The sequence below is a fragment of the Brassica rapa genome, chromosome A06, assembly GCF_000309985.2.
Source record: "Brassica rapa cultivar Chiifu-401-42 chromosome A06, CAAS_Brap_v3.01, whole genome shotgun sequence".
NCBI classification, from domain to species: Eukaryota; Viridiplantae; Streptophyta; class Magnoliopsida; order Brassicales; family Brassicaceae; genus Brassica; species Brassica rapa.
In genome coordinates, this window is record NC_024800.2 from 8,764,396 (window position 1) to 8,775,162 (window position 10,767).

Here is a 10,767-nt window from a genome sequence, read left to right on the forward strand (position 1 = left end):
GGATTGCCTTATTTCCGATTTATTATTGAACTATATTAGGAAAAGGAATAAAATAAATATACCTAATGACCAAATAACTTGCCCACTAAATATGGAAGAAATATTTAAGCATTGACTATAAAGTTAATGTTTTAAAGTTTAATTTTAAGAATGTCGTCTTGAAATTTTTTCAATTCTTTCCTTATTTCATTCAAGTGATTTTAACAGAGACAATCAAATTTATGTGTTGATCATGTGCTTTGCATAAATTATTCGTAATAGTTATGACTATTATAATTTTTCTAATTTAAGATATATATAAACTTTAGAAATATCAGGAAAAATGAACAAACAAAACATTATTTTCCAGTAACAATATAAAGAAATAAATAAAATGAACAAACTATGCCACGTTGATATAATTGCATGAGGTTTATAAATCTCAGTAAAATGGAACAAACAGAACATTAACCCTATAGAAATGTTGCAGGTTTTATGAAACTTAATTCGCTTAGCAACATAAAAGTATCCAATTGAATATTTAGTATTGCTATATTCTTAGCTTTAAGTTTATCTTGTAATCATAGTTGAAGAAAATTGAAGCTTAGAATTGCTTTTGCAAGTCCGTATGAGCATAAATCATAACTTAGCTTGTTCTAAAATCTTCTACTATTGTGATTGGATTCCAATCTTATTACTATTTTTACCTTCATATTGTATGAGTTTATGTATGTGTGGATGTTCTCTAATCAACCTATTTTTGTACAGGTTCTATAATGTTACGCTAGTTAAGTTCAACGCAGCGGTATATTTATACGTGCTATTCTATGAAATTAATCAAAGGCGTGTTGTTTTCTATGAGAGATAAAAATCGTGTGTGAAAAATCACACAGTATAGTTATAATATAACAAAACAGTATGAAGTATTGTAAGTGTAGTTGCATTGTTGTATAAAGACATATCAATGGCAAAGTTAGTAATTACTCTAGATATTAGTAGGCTTAAATAAAAATGAGCTGAGGAGAATTATCATCTTGACACATCATCAAAATAGCATGTTTGTAAATATAATACAATTTTAAGGTTATTCTTTTTTTTGCTCTTCTTTTAATAAGAAAGGGATAGCTGGCCCCAGAAAACAACTTTTTCTTTTCCAAAAAAAAACTTGACTTCCACATAACGTAACACCACCATGACATTATACAAAAGAAGGTGATAAAGATTAATGAATGAGAAAAATGTTTAAAAAATCCTCAACTTTCTAAATTGGACTATTATAATCCCCAACTTTTGGAAAGGCCCAATAGCATATAATCTTTTCTTTGACTTTTTAAAAAATTCCTAACTTTTCTTTGACTGGATCAATTTAAGCATGACGTTAATTCCACTAGCAGAATGTTTAAACTCAGTTAATTTCCGTCGTTAATGAAAACGATGTCGTTTTCTCTCAATTAAAAAAGAACAGAAGTCGAAGTCTTCTTTTCCAAATCGATTTGGAGATTCTCTGAAACACAAACCCTAAATCGCAAACCACCACCAAAATTCTCTAATCCTAGACGAAGTACAAGAAGTCTCGAAAATGGGTAATAAGAAGAACAAGAAGTCTCGAAAAGAGAAATTGGGCGGTGCAAGCTCTATAGACGCGTCGGGGCATTCTCGTGGCGAGCTTATCAGAGAATCATCTGAAGTAGCTGGGGCCAAAAGTGGATCGAAAAGAACAATTGGAGTCAATGGTGTACGAGGTAAGAAGAAAAAGACCAAATCATATGTAGTCGACAGGGAAAAGAAGAAGGAATCAGCGACGACGAAGCCGATGAAGTTGTTGATGACGACGAAGCTGGTGAAGTTGTTGGCGGCGACGAAGCTGATGAAATCCCAGACAACAAACAAGTCCTCGATGATGACGCAGGCGGTCATGTCGAGGAAGAAACTGCTCGCGATTTGACTGTCTTCTTCGGAGAAGAAGCGAGGAATGATGATTGTGAGAATGATGAAGATACTGGGGACGAATGGACATGGGAGGATGAAAACGTTCCAGATCCTTTATCATCAGATGATGAAAATGAAGAACAATCAATTCCTAGTTTAGACTACAGAGAAGATGTGGATCCAGAGGCATTGCTTGGACTGGGAAACACTTTCTCCGCTGCTGAAGAATTCAAACACACCCTTCTCAGATATACATTAAAAACCCGGCGTAACATCAAGCTTTATCGGTCCACTTCTTTGAAGTTAGGTGTGAAATGTGCTGATGAAGATAGCTCGTGTCCCTGGAGGGTGTATAATTCTTATGAGAAGAGCAAACAAAAGCTGATGATCAAAGTTTATATGAGTGAGCACGAGTGTGAGATAACAGGACACTCAAAGTTTTTGAAGTGTTCTACTATAGCAATGTTGTTCGCTGAGATGCTGAGATTGAATCCAAAAATCACCAAGCATGAGATTGCTTCTGAGATCCAGAGAGAGTATAGGATGTTTGTGAGTGTGGAAGCTTGTGGGAATGCGAAGACAAAGGTTATGAAACAAAGAAAAGCAAGCTAAAAAGAAAATTTCAACAAGATATGGGATTATCAAGCAGAGATTTTTTGAACTAACTCTGACACTACAATAGAAATTGAAACTATCCATGGGCCGATAGTAGAAAGTAAATAACGGTTTTTCCGGCTCTATGTTTGCTTTCATGCTCAGAAGGAGACTTGGAAGACTACTTATAGACCAATAATAGGTTTAGATGGAGCATTTCTTAAGTGAGACATTAATGGTCATCTCTTGGCTGCTGAGGACATGATGGAGACAATTGAATTGTTCATATTGCATGGGTAGTAGTAGAAGTGGAAAATGACACAAATTGGGACTGGTTTGTGAGACACCTCACAAATAACTTGGTCTTAGGGGATGACAAAGGCTATGCTATATTATTTGACAAACAAAAGGTAAGTGTCTGGTATTTTAAAGCATCTCATTGTTTTCATGGTTTGTTAGTTATACTTAACTGTCTAAATCTTGTAATTGGCAGGGTTTAGTGTAAGCAGTCCACACCATTCTTCCGGAAGTTGAGCATAGACAGTGTTGCAGACACATCTTTGATAATTGAAAGAAAGGCAACCATGACATGACACTACGAAGACTCTTCTGGCGAATAGCAAGGAGTTATACAACAGGAGATTTTAAAATGTGGAGTGATAAGCTGAAAGAGTACAATCCAGGCGCCTATGATACTCTTCAAGTCACCAAACCAAAAACTTGGTCCAGAGCATATTTCAAATTAGAGACGCTGTACAACGATAATCTGAATAACCTAAGCGAGTCCTTCAACATAACCATCCGTGAAGCAAGAAGAAAGCCATTATTGGAGATGTTAGAGGACATAAGGAGACAATGTATGGTTAGAAATGCGAAAAGGACTGTAATAGCTAATAGAGCTAAGACAAAGTTCACAAAGACGACGCATCTTCGGTTGGCTATAGTGGAGTCGAAGTCTAAGGATTGTATGAGCTTTCCTGCAGTTGGTCCAGTCACAGAGGTTGATTATAATGGTGTGGCTTATGCTGTTGATATGTCTGAGCTAAGTTGTGGGTGTATCCAATGGCAAATGACTGGAATTCTATGCATTCATGCCGCCTATGTGATCCTTAAAAAAGGTAAAAGACTTTCTACTTTGTTTCTCCTTGTTACACCATAGCTATGTGGTGTCAAACCTATAGCATGGAGGTAAGTCATGTCCAAGGGAAGAAGTTATAGCCTGATACGGGTAGATTAGGTGTCATCCCCTTTCTTCGGAGAAAAAGAAAACCGGGAAGACGAAAAAACCATGATAGGTTTAAAAGCAAGGGTGAGATAGATTCTAAGAAGAAGGGTGAATCAGTTTCTTCAATTGATAGTACGAAGCTAACTCGTGATGATCGAGTTATAACATGTTCAAGCAAGATGGTCATAACAGGAAGACATGTAAGAATGACTTTGTTAAAGCACAAGCCAAGAAACCACGAGGCCGCCCTAGAAAAAATCAGGTAAGTTGAAAGTGTTTATTGTTAGTTTCTAGTCTTATTAGACTCGCTTGAACATATTTTCTCTTTGTAAGTACCATCTTATGCATCAGCATCACAACCAACCGAGGGACAGTTCCATACATGCATCATCACAACCAACCCAACCACAGTTCCATGCATCATCATCACAACCAACCCAGCCACAAGTTTCAACAGAGCCACAAGGGTCAGCGAGATGGGAACAAGCCACACATGAACCACCAAGCTCAGAAGCGTCGGGATGGGGACGATGGTTTCCATGATTTGGATGTTGGAAATCATCTATGTTATGTTCTCTATTTCAGTATGTTATGTTCTCTGTTTTAGTATTTTGTGTTTTAGTGCTTTGACACTTATGCTATATTTCAAGGTTTGTAAGACTAATAGTTATATTACTTTTAAAATTTCAGTTATTTGACATTTATGTTATGTTTCAAGATTTGAAATACTAATGTTTCAGGTTTGTAAGACTAATGTTTCAAAGTTTGTAAGACTTATGGTGCTATATGTTATGTCACAAACGCAATCTTCATGAAATTGTCACTTAACAAACAACAAAATAGTCAATAACAAACACCAAAATAGTCACTTAACAAACAAAAATAACTTAGTTCTTCACCATAAGCCAAGAACAAACTTATGTCTACATGAATTAACTAAGACAATAACAATGGTGATCAAGCATATGATCACAAACGCAAACTTCATCATAACTTGACATCTCTTCATCTCTGTTTTAGTTCTCACAACCTCTTCCATCAACTCATATATCACGCCCTTTAAATCCTCAACATCTGATTTTCTTTTGTTAATCTCAGTTTCAAGTTGTGCAATCTTTGGTAAGGCATCTTCAACCTCTTCAAGAACAGCTTCCTCAACCCATTTAAACAAGTGGTGCTATGCAGAAACCACAAGATCTTAACAAATTGATTCATGTTCTGTGTTAATAAAAACACAGTAACTACACAATATAATCAAAGAACAAAATAACCTACCTTTCTTCTTGTAAGACATATGTAGAAAAGTCTCCCCGGATTCTTGACAGTTTCCGATGTGAAGATTGTGATCGCAGTCCCGCAAGGACATTTCGCTGGAAATCCCCGAATATCAAGCGTGGCCACAGTTGAACTCTCTGATGTCGAATCCGAACTCATCTTCGTGGAGAGTGAATTCAGTCGAGTGGGATTAGAGAATTTTGGTGGTGGTTCGCGATTTAGGGTTTGTGTTTCAGAAAATCCCCAATTCGACTTAGAAAAGAAGACTTCGGCTTCTGTTTTTTTAATTGAAAGAAAATGACGTTGTTTTTATTAACGATGAAAATTAACTGAGATTAAACGTTCTGTTAGTGGAATTAACGTCGGACTTAAATTGATCCAGTCAAAGAAAAGTTAGAAATTTTTTAAAAAATCAAAAAAAATATTATATGTTATTGGGTCTTTCTGAAAATTGGGGATTATAATGGCTCAATTTAGAAAGTTGAGGATTTTTTTAACATTTTTCCCATTAATGAATGGCTCAATATATTTGTCTCAACCAATCAAAACATCTTTAGTATTAGTATTACTTAAGACTTGAGAGTAGTGTTGCCTAACAAAAGCCAGGTTTGTAGTTTTCTATTATATTTCAGCGGTGGAATCTATAAGATTCACGAGGCGAAAACGGTGTTGGTTACACAATAATACTCTGCATTATATGAGAAACTTTTGTTTTACTAAATTATTTTATATTGTCCAGTTATAAAAAAACTATTTTATATCGTCAATTTGATAAGAAAATTATATTTGTAACCAAGTGGAAGGAAGAACCTAGCTACTCCCTCACTTGTTTCTTTTTATTTACTTGATTTATTATATTTCTGCATAGAAAGCCTAAAATGTATAGTGGCTTTTTGATTCTTTTTTTTTTTTTAAGACTCGGCTTTTAGATTCTTTGATTGTATGTAGTGGTAAAAATCAGTTATAGCAACATGTAACAAAATGATCAATTTCGATGGACCAGCACAAACAATAATAATTGTTAACATGTCTTCATTTAGCAACAAGGGTCTAAAAATGGAAATTAATGCGCTTTGGCCATCATCACCACGATAAAATGTTGAAGAAGAATCATTCTCCAAACATATAAACTTTTGAATAAATTGGCAAAGATCAGATATGGTATGTTTTAAAGATACGTGCAGCCATTATATTTGAAATTTTCAACAAAATTTAGAATCTCATTCTACCACTAACTGAATTAAACAATTATCATAAAAATAAACAATCTATTTTTATCTTTAGTCAGCTGGTTAAAAAAGGATTAGTCACATAATAAAGAAAATAAAATGCTTTCACAAGTTTTAGATTCTTTTTTTTTCTGCCGTTGTTGGTGTCAAATCAAATGTATACATATATTTAGATAATCATTTTTCTTCTTTTTATTACATATAATTATTGTTGATATTCTCTGATTCTCATTGTCTCTATGCGTGACGTTTGCTAAACAAAAATAGAGTTCTGACTTTTCTACATAAATAGAAATTCACTGCACAAGACATGTTATTTCTTGTTTTGTTTATTCTATCATCTCTCTCTCTAGAAAGCGAGAGAATCTTCTTTTCTCTCAAAAACCTAAGCAGCCTGGAAGAGAGAGAGATTAGAGAGAGTAAAGATGTTCTGTAATATAACGAAACAAAACAAATACCTCAATAAGGTCTCGCTATGTCCCGATGCATAGAGGAGATAACGATCCACAAATATTCACTCTTTTTTTCATTTTAAGTGTTTAAAGTTAAATTCCTTTTTTATTTATTTTGTTTTCATCTTAAGGTACTTCTTCTTCATCACAGACACATAACCCATTCAGACATCTTTACAGCTTTCTTTTCTTTCTCATCTGTTCCTTTTATTTCAGACAAACAAACTGCAACCGACTTCAGTTTATAAAAAGGGAATCTTAAAACCCACTTGAGTTAAGGAATCTCCGAAGAATCTCTCTCTACCTTGTGAGTTTCTTTGTTTTCTCCATTAGAAAGATCTTTCTGATTTATCATCTAAAAGCTTTAAAGGTTTGATCTTTCATTGTGGGTTTTAATCAGTGTATCTATTAAGCTATAAAGATACTGAGTTTCTCTTAGTTTGACCAGTTTGAAGAAATCAAATAAAAAGTTGAGTTTTTTTTTATTTTTATAACTTTGGATTCCTTATTATGTCATCATGAATTATATTTATCTATGGATCTTGCTCTCGACCTTCTTTGTTTGTTTGTGAAACTTAATTGAAAATCAATACTTTGTTTTTTTTTTTCAGATGGTGCTCCATTGATATTTAGAGATTAGCTAAAAACCAATAAAACCAATGGAAGATAGTTTTCTTCAAACTCAAAACGCAGTTATGGACACTGAGTTCATGGATGGGTTGCTACTAGATGGTTGTTGGTTAGAGACAACAGACGGATCTGAGTTTCTCAACTTACCTCCTTCAACCCCTTTTGATCCATCTTCCTTCATGTGGTCTCCACCAACTCAAGACACGTCTGCTATCTGCACATCTGGTGTAGTATCTCAAACCTACGGTCAAGATTGTGCAGATGAGTTTCAGTGGAACAAAAGGTGGTGGATAGGACCAGGAGGTGGTGGTGGTTCTTCAGTCACCGAGAGATTAGTCCAAGCAGTTGAACACATTAAAGACTACACAACAGAGAGAGGCTCACTTATACAGCTATGGGTTCCTGTCAACAGAGGCGGCAAGAGAGTTTTGACCACAAAGGAACAGCCTTTCAGCCACGACCCGATGTGTCAAAGACTTGCAAACTACAGAGAGATCTCTGTGAACTATCACTTCTCCGCTGAGCAAGATGACTCCAAGGCCTTGGCTGGTTTGCCTGGAAGGGTTTTCTTGGGGAAGCTCCCTGAGTGGACTCCTGATGTTAGGTTCTTCAAGAGCGAGGAGTATCCGAGGGTCCAGCACGCTCAGGACTGTGATGTACGTGGGACGCTGGCGATTCCGGTGTTTGAGCAAGGGAGTAAGATTTGCTTGGGTGTCATTGAGGTTGTGATGACTACTGAGATGGTTAAACTAAAACCTGAGCTTGAAAGCATCTGCAGAGCGCTTCAGGTTTGTGTCATCCTCTAAAAGCTTTCTGCTTTTGCTATTGAAATGGTTTCTCTGAGAGGGAAGAATGTGTGTTTTTGTCACAGGCAGTTGATCTTAGGAGCACTGAACTTCCGGTTCCACCTTCTCTAAAGGTAACCAAAGAAACTACACAAGTTCTTTAGTTTCTGGTATGGGTAGGGTACCCCTGGGGCCTGGGCATTCGATTCTCTTGTTTGGTGCTTTGGATGTTTAGGAAATTTGGTTCGGTTTTTGTTCAATTATTTCGGTTTTCGGTTTAGTTTTGGTAACAAAGTTGGGAACCGACTAATATCCAAGGTAATTTCAGATCCTTATTCGATTCCATTTTTCGGTTAATTCATGTTAAAAAGTAGGAAATTCAGTTTTTCGATTAAATATCAGAATTTTTGGTTTTTCGGATTAAATTTGGATAATTCGGATTAGATTTTAAAATTATTTGATTATTTTTAAAACTAAATTTAGTTATTTATAAATATATAAACTATATTGGGTACATGTTCTGTTCTCAGTTCAGTTTTGTTTTTTTGGTTCGGGATATATGTGCTCAGGCCTAGGTAATGGTATTAACTGCATTGTTTCTTCTTTTATCTCAGGGATGTGACTTATCCTACAAAGCTGCATTACCTGAAATCAGAAACCTCTTGAGATGTGCTTGTGAGACGCACAAACTCCCTCTAGCTCAGACATGGGTCTCCTGTCTCCAACAAAACAAAAGCGGCTGCCGTCACAACGACGAGAACTACATCCACTGCGTGTCAACAATTGACGACGCTTGCTACCTCGGTGATCCAACAGTCCGTGAGTTCCAAGAAGCTTGCTCTGAGCATCACCTCCTGAAAGGCCAAGGAGTAGCAGGACAAGCCTTCTTGACCAACGGTCCTTGCTTCTCACCTGATGTCTCTAACTACAAGAAGTCCGAGTACCCTCTCTCTCACCACGCTAATATGTTCGGTCTGCACGGCGCCGTTGCGATACGCCTGCGCTGCATCCACACTGGGGATGCTGATTTCGTCTTGGAGTTCTTTTTGCCTAAGGACTGTGATAATATGGAGGAGCAGAGGAGAATGTTGAACGCTCTTTCGACCATTATGGCTCATGTGCCTAGGAGCTTGAGGACTGTTACGGATAAGGAGCTGGAAGAAGAGAGTGAAGTGGTGGAAAGGGAGGAGGTAGTGACGCCTAAGATAGAGAACACATCGGAGCTACATCATAGTAATCCTCAGAATCTTGGATTGGTGTTTGATGGAGGAGACAAGCTGCCAAGCGATGGGTTTGGTTTGAAAAGAGGCTATGACTACACCAGAGAGTCTAACATCAATGAGAGCAACACTTTCACCAGTGGTGGTTTTAATAGTATGGCTGAGAAGAAGCGTACAAAGGCAGATAAAACCATCACTTTGGATGTTCTTAGACAGTACTTCGCAGGGAGTCTTAAAGATGCAGCCAAGAGTATCGGTGGTAAGCAGCATTTTGTTATATTGTTTTTTTTTATTCAGTTTTTGTCAGAACGTCCTAAAGATTGATCTCTTTTTATTTTCAGTTTGTCCAACGACGTTGAAGAGGATATGCAGGCAACATGGTATACAAAGATGGCCATCAAGAAAGATCAAGAAAGTGGGACATTCTCTTCAGAAGATCCAACGAGTGATTGATTCTGTTGAAGGTGTTTCAGGTCCTCTTCCTATAGGCTCCTTCTACGCAAACTTCCCCAACTTAGCCTCACAGGAGCCATCACAACAACCTAAGACCTCACCTCCTCCTCCTCCTCCGCCACCATTGCAGCTTTCGAAGTCACCTGTTTCTCAATACAGTCACAGTTCAAGCTCTAGCCAGTGCTGTTCCAGCGAAACACAACTAAACAGCAGCGCAACAGCTCATCCTTCTCAAGGTGATACTTTCAAGAAGGTGAGCAGCGAAGTCGATCTTCAAAGCTCAGTTTTGACTCTCTCTAGTTTAGAAAACATCCCTCAAGGTCAAGGCACACACTTGTTGTCGTCATCATCTCAAGATGATGACTCTCTGAGGATTAAAGTTAGCTACGGAGAAGAGAACATCAGGTTCAGGATGAAGAACTCACGCAGGCTAAGTGATCTACAGTGGGAGATAGGGAAGAGGTTTAGCATAGAGGATATGAGCAGGTATGATCTTAAGTACTTAGACGAAGACAATGAATGGGTTTTGTTGACTTGTGATGAAGATGTGGAAGAGTGTGTAGATGTTTGCAGAACCACACCGAGTCATACCATTAAGCTTCTGCTTCATGCTTCTTCTCATCATTTCCCTGAACGGTCTTCACCTACAGGTTACACTCTATGGCAATGACTATAAATCAGAGAATGAAAGAAAGAAAGAAGAGTTTATAGGACATGGCACAAAAGCTTTATAACTTTGTGTTGTGTTATAAATGTTCATAAATTTTTAATGCTGTGCTTCTTTTTTTTGTTATGAAAGCATTATTAGTAGATGCTTTGTGTTTTGTTTTATAAAACGCAGCAGAGAGAAGAACATGTAATGATGTAAAGATCCTTTCTTACTAAGATACTGAAGATGTTCTTTTTGGTTCTTCTGTAATTTCTTTGTTAAATGTAGATATATATTAAATAACTCAATTGTTTCTATAACTGTCGTGTTCTATATACACAAATAAG

The 10,767-nt window shown here is 36.8% G+C and overlaps 2 protein-coding genes across 4 annotated transcripts; one reads left to right on the forward strand and one right to left on the reverse strand.

The window, feature by feature from the left end:
• Positions 1 to 4,622: 4,622 nt before the first annotated feature.
• On the reverse strand, positions 4,623 to 5,161 carry LOC103872952 (uncharacterized protein At1g43920, Chloroplastic-like). The gene is made up of 2 exons (XM_009151385.1): positions 5,003 to 5,161; positions 4,623 to 4,904 (listed from the first exon to the last, which is right to left on the reverse strand). Exons 1-2 carry the CDS (start codon positions 5,159 to 5,161, stop codon positions 4,623 to 4,625), a joined length of 441 nt encoding a protein of 146 aa, XP_009149633.1.
• Positions 5,162 to 6,574: 1,413 nt separating this feature from the next.
• Positions 6,575 to 10,715, forward strand: LOC103872852 (protein NLP4). 3 transcript variants are annotated; one of them, XM_033292975.1, is made up of 7 exons: positions 6,575 to 6,814; positions 6,900 to 6,990; positions 7,084 to 7,153; positions 7,295 to 8,101; positions 8,185 to 8,232; positions 8,713 to 9,577; positions 9,660 to 10,715. In XM_033292975.1, exons 4-7 carry the CDS (start codon positions 7,343 to 7,345, stop codon positions 10,439 to 10,441), a joined length of 2,454 nt encoding a protein of 817 aa, XP_033148866.1. In that variant the 5' UTR covers positions 6,575 to 6,814; positions 6,900 to 6,990; positions 7,084 to 7,153; positions 7,295 to 7,342; the 3' UTR covers positions 10,442 to 10,715. The 3 variants fall into 3 exon arrangements, with proteins under 3 accessions (XP_033148866.1, XP_009149544.1, XP_009149543.1); XM_009151296.3 differs by lacking the exon at positions 7,084 to 7,153 and having other exon boundaries at positions 6,576 to 6,814; XM_009151295.3 differs by lacking the exon at positions 7,084 to 7,153 and having other exon boundaries at positions 6,576 to 6,990.
• Positions 10,716 to 10,767: the final 52 nt, after the last annotated feature.